Genomic DNA, 19,966 nt, shown 5'->3' with positions numbered 1-19,966 from the left:
TAATCAGCTTAATATGAAAATAGAAATATAATACTGACTATATCAAGTTTTGGCAAATGTAAGTGTGCATTAATTTGCATCAGAATTGCTGTTTTCCCCTCACAGGTGTTGTTGAGTCTTTTTTCTTCACTAACCTTTGATCTGCAGCTCATCAGACCAACAACTCCCCAATAAGAGTAATAGTGTTTCATAAGAAATAACTAAGCCTGAAGGTGCTTAGAATGTCACTCCATTTGGGAAACCTAGGAGGGCTGGATTTTAAAATATAGCATGATATTTTCCTAGTGGTTATTAATGGAAGATAACTCCCTTTTCTCTAATTACTACAAATTGTTTTCTTGAAATTATGCCTGAGACCATAGTGAACTGTCAATTCTCTGAAATGAGGGGAATAAAACACTAGTCACATCATAAGGGTCTTGACTCGTGGTGAACAGTCTTACACTGTAGAGAATACATTAAAAATAAGGCAGGGGAAAAAAACTAAATGGAAAAGTGCTATTATTAGAGATGTAGTTTTGGAGGGTTTTTGTTGTTGTTGTTGTTGTCGTTGTTGTTGGTGGTGGTGGTGATGGTGTTGTTTGGTGGAAATTCTATGAAGACTTTCTTGTCTGAACATTCTTCAAAATCAAACACTTTCTACTCGCAAAAACTGGCCACTATAATTAGCCATATTTCCATTTTAGTGGTGACCTCCTTCACCTTATCTTAAATCACATAAAGATGTGAGGCCATTTGTGAGATAAAAGGTTTACTCAAGCCAATCCTCTGACCTGGATATCATCAGTTTGGCAATCAGAAATCCACAAAGAGACACCCTTGGTGCATTTTAAAGGCTATATCAGGGATCCCTGGGTGGTGCAGCAGTTTGGCGCCTGCCTTTGGCCCAGGGCGCGATCCTGGAGACCCGGGATCGAATCCCACATCAGGCTCCCAGTGCATGGAGCCTGCTTCTCCCTCTGCCTGTGTCTCTGCCTCTCTCTCTCTCTCTGTGACTATCATAAATAAATAAAAATTTTAAAAAAGGCTATATCAGAATTTATCTCTTTTCTCTGGGAGGAGACCAGATTCTCTCTCCCTTACACCCTAGGAGGATATTACAGAATAAACTGGAGTTAAGAGGAGAAGGAAACAATAACATGGTATGAAGGGATACGACTGCCAGTTTTAGAGCATGTACATACATGGTCTATACAGCAAAAGGAAGGATATAGTGGACATTTAGTGGTACACATTCTGGTTATCATCTCAACTCTGCCACTTACAAACTCTTTGGTCTTGGACAACTGACTCAATGTCCCTCAGTTTCAGCATCTGTAAAATTAGACAAGACCCTATTTTTTAGGAGTGTTAAGTATGAGAGAAAAAAAAATGTATGGAGCCCACAGTGTTTGACACAGGAATCTGTTAGCAACTCTGATTTGTAAATATCATTACAGCAGTTAATATCATTATAGCAGTGTTTTGACATTTTCAGCACAGCTAAAGACTGTGTTTTTTACTTTTGCGTAGTCCTGTGCTTCAGCTGGGGTTGTTGGCTCTGCTGTGCTTTTCAGTGTCTCTGTGTCAAGCTTTCATAACATAGAGAGATAGCACATCCTTTTTAAATTTAATTCACTTATACTTCCATTTTCTCAGGATGCTTATCAGCTTCTTATAGTGTATTTTTCTCACACTAAAGAAAAATACACCAAAGAGTATTTTAAGTGAATTTAATTAGATTTACTTCACTTGACCCTTTAAGCAGTAATATTTGAAAAAATATTTGAATTTGAAAAACTGACGTACCTTTTAACTCATAAATTCACACCACAAATCAATGTGGGGTAAATTGTAGAATTTTATTTTCAAGAATGGCCTTTCTGCAGTGATTTATCAAAGGTACATGTAACTAGAGATCGGGTTCTCCGAAAAATTGCCAAGAAATAACAACAAAGAATTTAGAGCTGAACATGATTCTTTCACCATTGCTCTATTTCAGTAGGACTAAGGGTAAATCTCATCCAGGTACTTAAACTCTTCATTATTTCATTGAAGGACAAAGAGATGGCATTAGTTGTGATAGAAGGACATGCTAATAGGAAACATTTCTATAAAGGGAAATGATGTGACTTTGCAGTGCTCATTCATCAGAGGACTAAAGCTGGGGCTAACTTGATGACCTGAAGAGGGAATATCCTACCTTCTGCAGGTGCAAAACAGGGACATTTCACAAGGCATGCCAACTTTTCCTCAGTTCATCTAGCAAGCACCTGCTTCAAATTCGGTTCTAAGTAATATCTGGGCTGCCCTAATGTCAGCCTTGCTGCTGTTCGTGTTCATTTGCCAATGAAAATTTCATGAATTAAAATGTGTTTATTTCCTAAGGGAATTCTTTGTGATATAAAATGCAGTCTCCTAACTCTATCTGCCAGAGCCTTCTGAATAGTAGCATCAATGCTGTGCAATCTTTGGAACTATTTATTTGGGATTGCAGAAGAGGGGCAGGGAGAGAAAGATGTTAGCGTTCATCATTTGTCTGCATATCTGAAACATTGGTAGAATTACTATTTGTGATCATTTTCTGAAGGTGTAGATTTTATACCAGGTGCACTTATAAACAGTTTTAAAGGGAGAAATACCCAATTCTCACAAAGTGCATGCTGAATTTGAACTCATTACAAGTTCGCAGGATTTTTTTAAAAATAACCTTTAATAACTCAGAAAGCTCTTATAACTTTAGGTCTTGTTTCCTCCATAATTGTCCTTAAAGGTGGTGTGTGTGCATATGTGTTGTTCACATAGCAATGGAGGTACAGGGCGAGTCTTAATGTTATGGACACTTTTAACTCAAGTGCCCGCCTTCCACTGGTGTTTATTATAATGAGAACTAAAGAAATAAATCCCTCTCAGGAGTGTGTGCTGAACACGTATAAACTGCAAGACACCCTACTGAGCCCCATACATGATAGTAATTTGGGTTCAGAGTACTCCCCGCTCTGATGGGCTGAGAGAGAAAGATACAAACGGAGTATATAAAAGAAGCAATGGCATGAAGACACGCACACACAGCAGTGCTGGGAGGCTGCAGGGTAGGAGAGGGAGGAAGGAAGATATGGATTAATCAGGAGTTGCTATCTGGGAAAGATTGCCCAGGTCCTAACTGACACCTGACATTGATTAATCAATATTCCATCCTAGTGTTTTAACAAGTGTTCCATCCAAAAAGTCTTCTGTAATATTTAACTTCACTTCCTTCAGCTTCAATTTATGCACATTTCTTTTGTTTTGTGTTCAAGTGAGCTAGACAGCAGCCAATAACAAAAACACTTTATGTTCATATCTAAAGAGGTTTTTGTTTGTTTGGTCATTCTTCAGTCTTCTCTAGACTACGGAAAAACAAACATTTTTTAAAAATAATTAAATCATTCCTCAAAAGGCCTTTTCAGTTTGACTGCTTAATAATTAATAAGCCCTGATATGATGCTTGAAGTGTTTACTCTTTGGAAAGAAACTTAATCTTGACAATGATGTGAGAAGAATTATTGGGTTTTATTTCGAGGTGAAATTTTGGATCCAAAGCCCAGAAGAATCCTGTTAAAATAAGAAGTTTGTAAAGTAAAATGAACATTAGGATTATTGAGATTATTGAAGCTAAACAATAGCATTTATCCATATTAATCATATTCATAAATCCTATTTCTCATTATTGCATTTGAGGTTTTTTTTTAAACAAAGTTAGTGTCTGTGTTTCTATTTAATAATATTAGGAGAATTCAAGGAGATCTGGGATAAATATTTTAAACTTTAGTATGTTCCGCAATGGCCTCTATTTCTTTTCTCTGCACTAAAACTACTTTTTTTGTGCCCTGATGTACCATGCAGAAATTGATCCACAATACATGTGGAGTCTCCAAGGGTATATTTAAATTTAGTAATTTTATTGCTAACTGTGAAGTTAATCTGCACTGTATGTGTTCTTTTCCCCAGGAAATTGAAGTAGCAGTTCAAGCTAAACAGCCGGATGTGGAAGGGATTTTGTCTAAAGGGCAGCATTTGTACAAGGAAAAACCAGCCACTCAGCCAGCGAAGGTAATGAAGCAACCTCTAGCAATATCCATTACCTCATAATGGGTTATGCTTCCCCTGTTGTACATTTGCCATTGACGTGGTCTATTTATAATCAATGAAATAACTTGTAAAGAAATATTGTCCATACCGCAATAGCAGAGGCTGAGCTGTCTTTTTGATCAACATATCCTATTTATATATTGTGATCTTAAGGCTATTAACGAGTCATTGCATTAAAGGACTCAATTCTGTCCTGGTGTGCTGCCATCAATACAGAAAGTAGTCCCACCTTCAAGGTAGATTAAATTCTTTGAGGCTTTATTGCTTTGCTTGCCAGCCTTGATGCTTTTCATATTGTTTGGCTTAATTCAAATCAAGCTACTGCATCATACTGTCTGTCTCCAACAGCTGTAAAGAATCACAATATGGTCCGTGACCTTTCTTTTCTCTGTGACACTCTTTCCTTATGAAAGAGGAAAATCGGCATTCGGGCTTTAGTACTTTATTAGGTCAAGAATTTTTAGCGAAATGTCATGTAATTGCTTCTCTCTTTGGTAAAGAGCTGGCCTGGGAGAAAGCTTTCTCCTTCTTTCCTTTCCTCACGTACATTTTGAAGTCTGGGACACGTTTATTTACAGGCTATTAGATGAGGAGAGAAAGGGAAAGCCAGCTTGGTTTTCTTTTCTTTTTTTTTTTCCAGCTTGGTTTTCGAAAAATAACTAATCAATGGCTTCCATTTGCAAATGAGAGTCCAGTGATAAATAGACGTTAGGTATGGGTTACCTTATTTTCTCTACCTGACCAAAATTATAATGGGCCCCATTATGATAGAGGTTCCCGAGAGCCTGGAATGGTGGCTGTTTATTGATCAGTCCTGGTTTCTCTAGCCAACATTGCAGGCTGAGATTTAGTGAGCCTCGCCCTCATGTTTAAAAATGCTCTAAAACAGTGCAGGTCAATAACCTCATTATACAGAACTAGTTTGTCCTTGCAAACAACATTACCATGACTTAGACTCTGTCTCTAAGGTCACTGCTTGTGCTTGGCCCAAGCTTCATTTCTAGAAAATTGTTTGTTTTTCTTATGGTTTACAAGGAGCCTTTCCTTAGGTAAATTTAAAGTTTTAGACTAAGCGTAATGTCCAAACACTGGATGCTAAAAGGCATAGATTTGTGTGTAGATACTGATAGAAGTTAATTCAGGAATACTTATCACCATCCCTAATATCCAAAATGATAATGATGATGACGATGATGATGATAACTTACATCCAGTTCCAAGCCTGGTATGATCATTTTCATGGAGCATCACTGTGTTCAGTATTTAGATTAGAGAGCTAGAGAAGGTCCTGAAAGCAGCAAATTTCAGGGTTTCTGCTAATGTTCTGAAGAAAACCAGTCCCTAGGCAGACTCTTTTCGTGCTTAACAGAGTGACTCTGGTAGCCAGCAATGAAACAAGTGGACCATTCTATAGGTCTACTCCATCTATGCTTGTTTGCTTCTCAAATACTTTATGTAGGGTTTGACACGATTGTTACAGATTACAGATATGCATTGAAATTGTCTTTCACGTCTGTTCCTTTGTTAAAAAACAACAGAGGGAAAATTCGTAATTGAAAATCGATGAGAAAATTTTTGTCTTCATTGTATGTAAACAATGCAAGCTGTTGATGCTAACTTATCACACCTCCCACTCAAGCTTCAACTCCTGGGCCACTTGGAGATCAGACCCATCTGAGTGAGCATTATGTACCTTCTGCCTTCACATTAGTGATATAAAAGGGGAATTAACTTTCTGAAATAAAAGGAAGAGCAAGGAGGCGCTGACTTTCCTTCTCATCTGTATTCCTTAAAACCAATTTGTAGAGTGAGCACTCTCTTTCCTTCTGGTCTTTCTCCTTCCACATTTCCTTTTAAGTCAGCTCATTTCGGAGAAATAGAACTTAAGTGAAAACTCATTCCCATTCTGCCATTTATCCCTTAGGTTTGAAGAATCAAAATATCAAGTTGATAGAGGCAGAAAGGCAAGATTGACTTGGGAGCCTGGGGATGTGGAGAAACAGTTGATTTATAGGCAACCTTTGATATGGACCATGACCTTGGAAACACTTCAAAATGAGCTGGGGTTTAGGGTAGCCTGAAATGCTAGAGGTTCAGAAACCACTTCTTGGTTCAGAACATGGAACCCAGTACAACAAGGCAACAGGTGTGGATCAAAAAACTTCAGTTTAAAGGTTAAGGGATGATTTTTCTGAAGGGTGATCCATTGCTCTGAGAATACATAAATAAAGTCCCTTTCAATTTTCATTTTCTATATCCAGGTTTAAAAATTGTGTGATTCCTAATGCCTTTTCTCCTGAACTTACAGGTTTCTCAGTCCTTAATGGAAGGAAAAGGGGTCTGAGTAGCCTGCGGCTCATTTTCATGAACAAAGTTTGGTTCTGTTTTGGGGGGAAGATTTATTGGAAATGATAAGTTATGAAGGAGAAAGTGATATTCTTAAAAAAGAAAATGAAAACTCTTCTCTCTCTCTCTCTCTCTCTCTCTCTCTCTCTCTCTCTATATATATATATATATATATATATATATATATACACACATAAGATCTAGTATTTAGATAGATCATAATGTGTCCTCTGGTGATACCTAGGTGGCTCAGTGGTTGAGCGTCTGCCTTTGGCTCAGGGCATGATCCCGGGATCTGGGATCAAGCCCCGTGTCAGGCTCCTTGCATGGAGCCTGCTTCTCCCTCGTCTATCTGTCTCTCATGAATAAATAAGTAAAATCTTAAAAAAATTTAAAAAAAAATAATGTGCCCTCCGCCTATAGACAGTCTCATTGAGGATATAGCAGAACATGATTCTGTTTCTTAGGAAACTGTCTGTTGGCACCTCCACATGCTGCATCATACAGCCTGTCTGTCCAGCTCCTATGCTCACCTCCCAAGCTGAGTTCTGCTTGGGGGTTGGGCTCATCCCTGTTGAATCCCCTCCCTTTTTCCTTCACTTCATCAACTTCTCTAGGATTTCTTTAATTTTCAAAGATAGTAAATTTTTAGATTCCTTTTTTGTCAATTGTGACTAACCCACTTCTTCCTTATTTTCTTTGAGAATTTAATATCAAAGGCCAAGTATATTATTAGGAGACATTCTACTAATGACATAAATATAGCACTAGATCTCGGATGCAAAATTACTGCAAAATTTGTAGAATAATATGGTTGAAGAAATAACCACTCTTGTTTTGCCTTATATCTCCTCTTTCTCCCCCCACACATACACACATACACACATGTGCATGCACACAGTTTTATTTCATCTGATGTGTATATGGTTTCTTCATCTTCAGAAATTGTTGAAGGTTGGTCAGATAAATTAAATAAATTGTTAAACATTTTCCTTAAGTTATCCCTTTGGTAATAATATATTATGATAATGCTGTGGATGGAATCTTGTTTTAATATGCTCCATTTTCCACAGAGTAATTTTGCAGTTTAAAAGCCGCAATAACAACTGCCATCACTGACATCAATATTGACAACTACTGAAAAAAAAAGTTATTTGGTTTTTAAAGTGTTTTTTTTAACTCTCTTTTGAACTAAAGCAGTTAGAAGACATTTTCTTCTATTGACATTCATCATTTAACTCAACCTAGAACACCACTCTTTCAGTTAAAATATATTCAGTATATGTATGTATTTTGGAATACTTATATCACCTTCCGTATATCCAAAGTAAGAGCATTAATGGAATTTTAAGTGTCTTGGTTACTTGCTGAAGGGATAAGATGAAACAAACTGATTTGCTTTGCTACCCTTTTAGATTATAAAAACAAAATCTGAGTACCATGAGTTTAATGATATATTTTATTAATGTTCTCGAATTCTTTTAAATGTAACAGAAAACATAAGGTGCTTGAGGCCTTCTGTATTTGGTCAAAGTGTTCCACCCCAACCTTTAACACAAAATAATTGCCATAGACAAATGGTCAAGAGGGCAATTATAATCTTCCAGGCATCATTTCCTCAAATAGAAGCTGCAGAATGACAGCGTCATTAGTCATTTTCAATTAAAGTCAATCACAACCAGGGATGTTTCATTTTCCCAGCTGTTTTGTTGTTAATTAACTAGATTAAGCTTGTTTTTCCCAACAAGTTTGTTCTATTGCTAATATCAACATCATAACATTTCAAAGAACTTCCTTAGGGTTTATTTGTTTGCCTGATAATTTTTAATACATTACTCAACAGATGTGCGTCTGAAGATTTTTAGATCATATAGCAGGTTGAGTGGTGTCTTGTTGGTCAAAATGTTACCTAATGAAATATTACACTGATAACAATATTTGGCTTTTATACATGCTCTGTCAGGCATATGGTCTCACCTGGTACAATTTTTTTTATAACATCAGAAATCAATAGAGAGATAACAGTCAAGTCTATCCCCTCAAAATGAATAGGTCCATTTTGACTCACTCATTTGGTGAACACAATTTCCATGTCAGTGGTCACAGAAAAAGTTGGGAGAAGAATTACAGACAGAAAGTAACAATATTAGAGAGATTTTATAATTTAATACATGAGAAGCAGAATTTCATTTTTAAAAAACATGTTAGTTTTACAACTGAGGAAAAGTCTTTGACTGTAAAGGCTGAATAAATGCTAATCACATACGCTTGAAAATAAGGAGAGCCCCACTTTCCCATTGGGAAAATAAGATTTCTAATAGATTTTCGAGCAACTTATGAACATTTAGGAATGAAGATGAGATTGCAAATGTCTAATTATATTTAATTTCTTAATGGAGCAGCATTTCCATATTTTAAATCTCATTTTACAGAATAACACACTTTTTAGAAATATTGCTTTTGCTGTATTTATATCTTATGAAACAAGTTCACTCACACTCTTCATATGTATATCCCAGAATTCTAGAGCTCACTATCTTCCAAGTTATTTGCAAAATGGATGCCGCTGTTTGAATCCCTGTATGATGCCATTACAGCTGTCTGTCCAAAGACTGCTAGAAACATATTTATAATAAAAAAAAAGTTAGGATTTTTAGCTTACTGCAGCAAGGGAAAGCTCTCTCCAGGGAAACTGTGGGGCATCTCAGTAAGAAGGGGTTAGAAAGAGCAGCTTACAGGGTTAGGCTGGCTAGGTGATTCTAGAGAGGGATTAGGGAAATGGAAGGCATTTGGATTAGATGCTGTCAACAGAATCAATGTGTTGATTGGGTATCTTTAATAATAATTTTTATCTACAAGATGAGGGCATTGAAGCGGGGAAGAGCTGTCACTGTTGAAAAAGTAGCCATGCTTTATACCAGTCCTTTTTGTGGTAACAGAATGGCCTCAACTCTGTATTGTTGGAACATGGCCCTGGGGTGGCGTTGTCTGTGTGTGGTTTATTTTCTGTGACTGTCCATTATGTTCAATCAGGGCCCTCACGCCTAGCTAGTTGCCAATTATCAAAAGGGCCATCTTTTACTTCCTCGGTGTTATCACTGGATTTTTTTTTAAAAGACTTTATTTATTTATTCATGAAAAACACAGAGGGAGAGGCAGAGACACAGGCAGAGGGAGAAGCAGGCTCCCTGGGGGGAGCCTGATGTGGGACTCGATCCCAGGACCCTGGGATCATGACCTGAGCCGAAGACAGATGCTCAACCACTGAGCAACCCAGGTGCCCCCATCCTGAAATTTTCATCCCCAAGTTGACTGCCCCTTCACTAGATATTAGGAGAGAGAATCTTTTCATTTTTCTTAGATCTGTATTATTTATCATCCCAGCAGAATAACTTATTATTTTGCTTTTTAAAACTGTCTTTAGAAGACTTGTTTACAATGGCCTTCACCACTGGTAAGTGTGAGGTTATACCCCAGGAATAATTGCTCATGGTTTACCAACTTTCTTAACCTTTTTAAAAATTATTATTAACCAATTCTGTCAGATGGCTTCTATAAGCATCCCAGATGCCCATCTCTTGAGGTCACTACAGATTACCATGCAGCTTTTTTTGTTCACAATAAAACAGGACAGAAAAGACATTATGAGGGCTCTAATAATATGAGTCGACTCTTTTCTGAGGAAATCCTTGGAGGGAGAATCTCTGCTGAGGTTTACTCAGTAGCTCAGGCTGGAATTGGGAAAGCATTTAGGGATTTGGATTTCACCCCTGGCCCTCGGTTGTGTTGATTGCATTTATAAAGACAGACCTAGAGACCTAGATGTTTTAGTGACAACATTCACATGCATGTCTGTATGCATAGAGCTATGGGTGGATTCATTTATTTATGTAGCCAATATTATTTCTTGCCGATTATTGACACAGGAGAAAAAACATAAGATTTTTACATTTTGAAAATCCCAAACTCACATGGAGTTTAAAACTATATTCCCTTTTTAGTATAAAAAGGAAAGCTATGATTAGAAATCTTTTTTTTTCTTTTTCTTAATTCCTGCTCTTGATAAGGAATAAATTTCACGTTGTTTGAGATAATTGTCCTAACGCTTAATGAGTAATCCCAAGCATGGAACATAATACTCAGCTGCAAAAGTCCTCTCAAATGAAACTCAGTGTACCATTTTTTTAAAAAAATGCTCTCCAAGTTTCTCCCTCTGGGTAAAATAGGAATCTCCTACCATTGTCGATTTTGAGAGGCTCTTGTGGGGCAAGCCTGGGGTCTGCAATTTACTTAAGCATATTCAAAATTTTCAAATTCTGGAAATCTAACAAAGAATGGGACTTGATCATTATTGTCCCACTCATTTTATATTTGAAGATGTTGAAACTTAGACATAGAGTTCATTCCCTTAAATTTCATTAAAGAAATTGGTAATGCATAAATTGTTACCTTCTATAGATTTTTATTGAGCCCTGCTTCAAGTTCATTATGTGAGGAATGCTGCATTAGTTGCCACAGCCAAACATGTTTGGCTACCTGAAAGAAGCTGACGGCCTAATAGCAAAGATGGGAGAGTAGAAATTTGGGCACTTGCCAGAGTACCAGAAAGCAAAGCCAAACCAAACAAACAAACAAAACTTCCATAATATATCGATAATCGAATTTACCTCTGAAGTATATGAAGACTTGAAGAAGTTGCGAGAGTGTTTTTGTGGCCAGCCGAATCAAAATCTACTGCTAATTGTTATGAAAGTTTAGGGAATATACAATTCTGAGCCTATTGCATTTTTGTCACTGAACAGTGCCCTCAAGTGTTTGGGGTACATTCAGGGCACTACTTCATTTTTTTAAATTTCTGCATTTGAGATTATAGTAACACATTTACTTACCTGGAAATAATAGTGGGCAAGATAACATTCACGTAAATGGATAGACTGTTCAGAATGTATATTAATAAAAGGGAACTGAATACATAAACATGTTATTTTTAGATTAACCAAAACCATGTTCTTTATGCATTGAAATATTTTTATCTTAATATTTTAATGAAAATTTTTATTGACCATCTCCTGTTTTGCTTCATTAAGTAGTGCATAATAACTAACCAACAATTTTATGGTACTTTGCAGTTCACAGAGTTCTCTTCTCATAAAATATTTCATTTAGTTTCTCCAACAAAGCTATGAGTTAGGTGGTAGTGTTATATCCACGTTTCAAGGATGATAAATCTGAGTGACCTATCTGATTTGCCAGTGATCACATAACTGTAGCAATGGGTTAAGACTGAAATCCAGGACTTCTAATTTTAAAACACGGTGGAATTTAAGCTTGTCTGTATTTTTCAGGGACATAATTATAAATATCAACTACTGTTCTTTTTTGTTATACGCTGATACCCATGGAATATGAAGTTTAATACAGATCACTGTTTATTCAATTGAGAGACGAAGGAGTTAATTTGTTTTTAGAAGCCAGGTTGTAAAATACACACATATCTTTAAATATTAGAAGCAAACTCAATGCAGTGAATGTTTACACTATGAGAAGAAAGTTGAACCTATAGAAACCAAAAGCTCCCGTCTCTCCTTGGCCACTCTGGAGCCATATGCTCATTGAGTTAAAGAGTGGGTAGATCTCAGCAGTATTGAAACCCATCTGTAATCTCTCAATCTCTTTCTCTCAGCACATATAGGTGACTTTCCAGAAGTTAAATGATGTATGATGAGACTTCACCATATGTTGCCCTGTTTGCCCTTGGTTAGAAATGACCAAGACCACTACATTTTCTCAATATCTGTTTTTATGTTTATTATCTCCTTCCTATTACCTGTTGCTATATTTTGTTATCAGCATGGTTACTCTTAATATTCTGTCCTTGTGAAGTCACTGCAAATTTGGAGTGGAATTAGGAGACCAAATATGTATTAATTCATTAGCTTTTTATAATATTTAATTCTGAGCATTTAGCTCTGAGGTCAGAATGGAAAAAATATCTTCCACATGTCATGACTTTTAATGGTAGTATTCACCACTGATCAGAGGCATTGTTTGTTTCCTTTTGGATTCAAGGCTTATGTTTCAAAAAACAAAGATTCATTGATGTGATAGTAAATGTTTCACAATTTAAAAAAAATTAAAAGCCCTGATTTTCTATCATGTCAGATAGAATAGACAAAAGGGACATCAAGAGCATAGATGATATAAATTAGAAAATGATGAATATTTAGTATTTGTTTTAGGATTTATTCCCTTGGCAGCTTTTCTTAGATGGGATTTCTTAAGAGAATTAAGTGCTACAGAAAATGACTTAAGAACTAATTTTCTTATTTCTTTCAAGGATGGTGCATATCTAGTCCATTGTCGATGCTTAGATAACTCATTGGGTATAATGATCACCTTAAGCTTTGGTTCTGGGCAATCAGCATCGGCATCAACTAGAAAACTTAGAAATGCAAGTTGTTGGGTCCCATCCAAGATCTACTGAATCTAGAACTCTGGGGCTGGGACCCAGCTATCAGTGGTTTCACAAGGCCATCCTGGTGATTCTGATGATCCCCAAGTATGAGAACTGCTGTTTCAGGGCATTAGGATTAATTGTCCCCCCAATCCATTGAGAAGGTTCTTTCCCTAGGACATTAGAGTCCTTTGCTTCCAGCCAGCAGAAAGGGAAGAGATGCCTCACACATTCTTTAAAAGCCTCTGCCCAGAACCGACATATATTACTTCTGTTGACATTCTACTGGCGAGAAGTGACCATATGGCTAACCACTCATGTACCAGAGTCAGCTTGTATCCCTGCAAGAGGGTCTATTGTGACATTTTCAGGCATTTTGTGAGCCGTTTGACATCTTGGTAACTTGAAATTGGCTACAGTGGGAGTATTGACACCATGGAAATTAACAAACACGAAAATTAGGATTTTTTCCCCCAGAGACAGTTGTTTAACATATACCAGCACACTGCTGGCCACATGTAGGCTTGGTGACTCCACTGGGAGCACTGCAGGAGAAATGACACTTCAGAATGGTCCTATTTTGAGCAAAGTTGGCTGAGCCTTTTTATACCCCAACCTGAATCAGTCATTGAATGAAGGCTGCTCTGGGAAGGGCATGCTCTTGCACAAGGCAGCTCTCTTCAGAGAGGACCACTGCCTCTCTGGAGGACCACTGCCATCTTTTCCACCATTTGAGACAGGAGTCCTTCCTTGAAGTGAGCTCTAAACGTCATATCCCCATGTGTATCCCAGCTTTTCCTTTCAAGATGTTCTAATATAATTGATCTGGGGTGAACCAGGACATTACAATATTTTTTAACGTTCTCTGGATAATTATACTGTGCAGCCACACTAGATACTGTTTAAAAGGGTCAAGAAAATTGCAGAGATGACAATGTTTTTTGTTTGTGTTGTTTTCCATTCATTAAGGTTTGCACTCTACTTCTTTTAAATGAAATTATGCCTGGAGCAAGAGTCTGAATGCAACAAACAATCAATAAATATTTGTAGGGTGGTTGGCTAAAATAATTATATCTCTGAAAAGAACTCTACCCAGAAAAATTAATTTAGAAGTAAAATACAATAGAAATACAATAATGTATTAACGAAATGAATTAATAACAACATGAATTAAGTTATCTTCAAGATGTTAATCAAATAAATAACATGTATGCTTTTCTATTAAAGAGAAAGCTGGAAGATCTCAGCTCTGATTGGAAGGTGGTAACTCAGTTGCTTCAAGAGCTGCGGGCAAAGCAGCCTGGCCCAGCTCCTGGACTGACCACTGTCAGAGCCCGTAAGTATACTGAATCACATACTCTTTGGCTGTAGTTATTTGTTCAAAAGCACAACACTGAGGTGATCCCTGGGTATAAGGAAAAATCTGCTGGTATTTTGAAAATAGACTTTAGTTTTATTTACTATGCAAAATGCTTTAGAGTAGGCTCCTTGGAAATGGACTCTGATTCAGAGTGTAGGATGACGAAAGCATATTAGGGGGCGTTCTCTGGTGATACAACTATGACAAAGAAAAGTACAGGGAAGTAGACAGTGGAAGAAGCTGAAGGGTCATTTGGCTGTAATAGAGGCCTCAGCACCTTCTATGGGAGCCCGAGAGCTGGGCTGCCTCCACAGACTCTCCGGAATTGCAAGGAGAGGGATGGCGTTTGTAGTCCTGAACCAGGCAGGCTTTTGGCTGCCTAATGGGGTGAAAGGAGGACCTTGAAAGAGTCTTTTCTGGGGCCGAAGGTACTTTCTAGTAAGGAATGCCAGCAACAACCCATACTCCCTGCAGCAGGGATGGGTGTGTTGTCCCTGGAGAGGCAGCCGGGAGGATACCTGAGTACCAGATACATGAGCATTCTGTCTCAATGAATCATCTATCATTTGGAAAGTAGTCTTCAAATACACCGATAAAAATCACTGAAACCACAGAAATGCACACAGTCCTCCTGGCACCCCCTTCTGTCCCTCTACAAAACAATTTTAAGAGCTCTTCCATGTTTGGTTCAGGAAAAAGAAAACTAGACCATGACTACCATGAGCAGATTTGTAAAGGAATGTTTCTTCATTTAGCCCTAGGTTTGACTTTTGTTTTTCCTGAATGTTTACAGTTTATTTTCTTTCACTTTTTACTCATTTGTTAATGGAAAGTATGCATAAAATCTCATGGCCACATTAATGCTGGTTTTGGATCTCAGGGGGAAAGCAGCCAGAAAACTTTGCTGTACTGGTTCTATTATTAGGCAGAACTAAAAACATCACGGGAGGCAGGAGGGGTCATTTGTTTTTTGCCTTGTCTATTTTTCAGATCAAATGATTGAAGTATTAAAGCATTGTGACTGGTTCTTCAAGTAGATTTTTATTTTCCATCAAGTAGAAATATGCCACACTGGAAATACCACAACCAGGGTAGCACGTATTAATTCAATAGCATTTGGGTTAAAAGAGGTCACAGAATCTAGGGACATGTGCCCCCTGGGGTTTCTGAGCACTCGTCAGATTTACATTTAATGACATTGGAAACTTGAAAAAGATGTGCAAGCATTCTTGTTTTGTTATGTTTTGTTTTGTTTTTGTCAATGTGGGACACTAAAATTGCTATACCAGGGTTTATATTCAAGTAATTATATCAGGTTTATTTCTTTTTATGACCTATAACTTTTGGTTCCCTCAGCACATATGCAATAGTTGCCTTCTATATAATCATTTATTGGTATTTGCTCTCTAGCTTTCTCTAGTATGTTCAGCCTCTCTCTGTAACTCTGCAAAAAGATTGGGCTCCAATGATTTGTTTATAAATTTGTTGAACCCTGAACATAATTATGGCTTTATGCTTGCTACTTAAGCCACTTTACACATGGTAGGAAGCTTGTAAAGTGAGGGCACAGAAATCTATTTAACCTATAAAGTACCTAAATGTAACAGTAACATTTGTAATGGAAAATGCATTCCAAATTCCAGGTTGGATTTCCAACAACATAGGTAATTTGTTCACTCAATAAGTATTTATTGAGTAATTTTTATGTACTGGGCATCATACTAGGTGCTAAGGATATTAAATCAAATAAGGTAGTCTCTCCATTCCTGATACATGTACTCTGATTGGAAGCGAAAAATAATGAGCTGGTAAAGAAGAAAATAGATATCATCTCAATACTGTCAAGTGCTCCAGACACAGATTGGTGTCAAGTAGGCACTTGTGAGAAATGCAGAGTCTAGGGCCCTACCCCAGACCCAGTGAATCAGAATCTGCATTTTAATAGGATCCCCAGGTGATTCAGTGCACACAGTGAAGTCTGAAAAATGCAGTTAAAGGGAACAAGAGACCAGGGTAAGAGAGAAAGGGAGTGGAAATGAAGACACAATTGTCTGTCGTTTGGTCAGGAAAGCTTTTCTCCTAAGAGAACATTTGAGAACATCAGAAAGCTGACAAAAATGAGGACTGGAGCCATGCATTTATCTGAGGGAAACTATTCTAGTAGGCACAGAGAAAAGAGCCAGAGCAAAACCCTGGAAGTGAAGCAAGATGGAGGAATATCGAAAAGACCAGTGATACCAGAGCAAAGGGCAAGGGGACACGTGGCCGAAGCAGTGGGAGAGAGCATCTTTTCCAACTCCTGCCCTACCTGCTTCTCTCCCACCTGAGAATCCTACCTTCCCTCCTCCCTCCACCCTTTGCTGTTGCTGCTTGTAGGGGGAGTCTGGGAATGTCCTCAGGCTCTAAGCCACTGATGACAGCTGATGGAGTTGGGATCAGAGCTGGAGAAGAACTGAGGGAGAGAATTTTCTCGAAAGCAGGGGCTTTTCATCCCCTATAGCCAATTGACACAAAGCTGAGCATAAAGCAAAAACTGTGAACTGCCACAAATGTTGAATGGAAAGAATCCATAGGGAGGCTGGTAGATCCAGAACCACTTTGATTCAAATAAAACATTCTTCTTTCTTTAATGTAGTGGTTTAGACATCAGAATTAAGAATTGTTTATATTCCTGACTTTCAGAAAGTTAATGGGGAATACATATTATATATATATTTTTTTAAAAGGAGAATCTAATTTGCAATATGCTTCATATATATTATTATCTCAGGGACTGTGTTGTAATACAATATATTTTTTCACTCATCATAGCAAGTTTTCTCTATTACACTCCTACTGTTGTGCTACTCACTTTTCCATATAAGTCTTCATCCTCAAAATAATTGCAAAATACATATATGTGCGATTCTTATAAGGTGAGTATCTCAAGACTTAGAGAGGAAAATAGCTAGATTAAGATCACACAGCTGGGAAGAAACAGAGCCAGGATTCCAATCCAAGTATGTCAGGCTCCAAAGCCTGTGTTTTGTTTTGTTTTGTTTTGTTTTGTTTTGTTGCTGTGCCTTGCACCATCTCTCTGTCCAAGAAGCTAATGGAAATTCTAGATGTGGAAGCAACTAGCCAGTAGTTAATGTTATTTAACTCAATCTTGGATGTATGAAGAATAAAATTGTGATATGTTTCTGTGTTTTTTCTACTTAAGGAGTAGAAGAAATCAATTTATTCTGTTTGAAGTTCTTTGAACTATAGAACTCTGAACCTCGAATAATCATTGAAATTTTCATCTAGCTGAATATCTTTTATATGTGTGGAAACTGAGGCCCCAAGGGCTTTTTAAAAAAATACTAAACTAAGCTCCCTTATGGCTGCCTACTTAAATTATATAATATGATAAGGTGGTCCTGCCTGAGCCATATAAATTGTTTCAATTTACAAGATAAATAGGCATGCTGGAAAAAACTTTTTTTATAGTCACTGTTGCTTGGATACCTGACTGTATCAGTTACCTATCTCTACATAAAAATGCCACAAATATAATGGCCTAGTATAAGAGGTATTTACCTGCTCATGATTCTGTGGGTCTGCAGTTTGGGCTGTGATGAGCTGGATAGTTATTCTGAAGGTCTTGCTAGAGGTCATTCGTGTGCATGCAGTTCTCTGGCACCTCAACAGGAGCTAGATGGTCTAAAATCGACTCATTCAAATATCTGATAGCTGGGGACCCCTGGGTGACTCAGTCTGTTAAGAATCTGCCTTCAACTCAGGTCATGATCTCTGTCTGGGTCCTGGGATGGAGCCCTGCGTTGGGCTCCCTGCTCAGCGGGGAGTCTGCTTCTCCCTTTCCTTCTGCCCCTTCTACCACTTGTGGTTGCTCTTTCTCGCTCTTAAATAATAATAATAATAAAATCTTTGTTTAAATGTCTGCTGGGCCGCTGTTGGCTGGAGAACCTTGGTTCTTCACAAGGCCTTTCCTCCTCCAGTAGGCTGGACCAGGCTTTCATTATGTGGTATCCTCAGGACAGTGTTTCAAGAGGGTAAGAGTGGGAGCCACAAAATTTCTTGAGGCCTAGACTTTGGAATTCATACAAATGTCACTTCTGGCCCATTCTATTGGAAGAGCAAGTTGTAAGGCCAGCCCAGATTTAGAGAATGGAGAGATACACCACTCTTTCCAAAAAAAATTTCAGTGTCATTGCAAAGGGGCTGTCTGCACGGATGGGAGACTTTATTGTGGCCATCATTTCACACAAATTATGCTGGGAAAGAGGGGGAAAGCAGAGATAAAAGCATTGGTCTGCATCCATTGTCCTATGCCAGCAGTTCTCGAGCTTTACCTTTATGAAAATCACCCATTTCTCATTAAAGCACACATTGTTAAGCTTCAACTCCAGCATTACTGAATCAGTAGATCTGGGATGACACCTGAGAATTTGCATCTGTCAGAAGTCCCCAGGTGGTGCTAATGCTACTGGTGTTGGGACTTTAAGAACTACTACCATGGGACTGTGGGCCTGAATGGCATCCACCACTGCTTCTCTGCCCACCCCCAAAAACTGTAGCTTCAAAATTCAAGAAGATGGGCAACTCACTAAGCCCAGGTGGTCCAGGCCTAGCAGAGGAGCTCAAAAATCCAGGGGGAGAATAGCCACGCTTATACAGAGCTCCCCAAGAGATTCTCAGAAACATTTAGGTAGACAGGACTTCGCATGGGACTGAAGGACTGCATGGCAGATGGAGGCAAAGAGCCAGCAAATCTGGTTGTAAATGTCAGTGTGAATCCTTTCTTATCCACAAGCTGCTAGGTCTGGGAACGTTTGTGTTCTACAATACCCGATTTAGCAGTTTCGAAATAAATTGCATATAGAACATACAAGACTCCAAATCAGGATATTGGAGTTCTTCAAATGTCCCAGGGTAATAACTATGAAATGAATGACCATTGTATATATATAGACACATAGAAGTGCCCGTTAATAGAGGTTTCTAGTTGATTAAACACTGGTAAAACCATCCCTTCCCGTAATTAATTTTGGAGAGAGCAAGTCTCAAATGTAATTACGAAAGTGCTGCATTAGAGGTCAAGAAGCCTAAATTCTAATCTCAATTGTGCTACCAACTTTTTGTAAAGAACCAGGTAGTAAATGTTTCCAGCTTTGTGGGTCATGCAATAAACTTTGTCATTATATATTAAAAGCAGCTATACTGGGATGCCTGGGTGGCTCAGTGGTTGAGTGTCTGCCTTTGGCTGAGGGCGTGATTTCAGAGTCCTGGGATCGAGTCCTGCATCGGGCTCCCTACATGGAGCCTGCTTCTCCCTCTGCCTGTGTCTCTGCGTCTATGTGTGTGTGTGTCTCTCAAGAATAAATAAATAAAATCTTTTTTAAAAAGCAGCTATACCATAGAAGATACATAAATAAACAGGTGTGACTGTGGTCCACTAACACTTTATTTACAGAAACCCAAAAGGGGCAAGTGGGTCAAATGTATAGCTTGCTCATATCCCCACAGGACTAGTCCTTCCTGTAAGCCCTGGGGCCTCTAAATTCAAGTACCTGCGACTCTGCCCAGGCACTCCACAGAAGAAGCTCACCCACTTGCAGAGCAGGTTAGAAGGGCTGGGGAGAAAGCATCCCTGAAACAGCATTCAGCCATTCATGAACAGGAGGTGATGGATAAATATCTCCACTTCTTGGGTA

The 19,966-nt window shown here is 38.2% G+C and overlaps 1 protein-coding gene across 1 annotated transcript in view; it reads left to right on the top strand.

The window, feature by feature from the left end:
• Positions 1-19,966, top strand: part of DMD (dystrophin) — a 2,084,073-nt gene that overhangs the window by 1,403,566 nt on the left and 660,541 nt on the right. Inside the window, 2 exon segments of the mRNA NM_001003343.1 lie at positions 3,970-4,071; positions 14,138-14,246. Coding sequence (NP_001003343.1) covers positions 3,970-4,071; positions 14,138-14,246 — 211 coding nt within the window.

Source organism: Canis lupus, chromosome X (assembly GCF_011100685.1).
Source record: "Canis lupus familiaris isolate Mischka breed German Shepherd chromosome X, alternate assembly UU_Cfam_GSD_1.0, whole genome shotgun sequence".
Lineage (NCBI taxonomy): Eukaryota > Metazoa > Chordata > Mammalia > Carnivora > Canidae > Canis > Canis lupus.
This window is presented reverse-complemented; position numbering and strand designations above follow the sequence as displayed.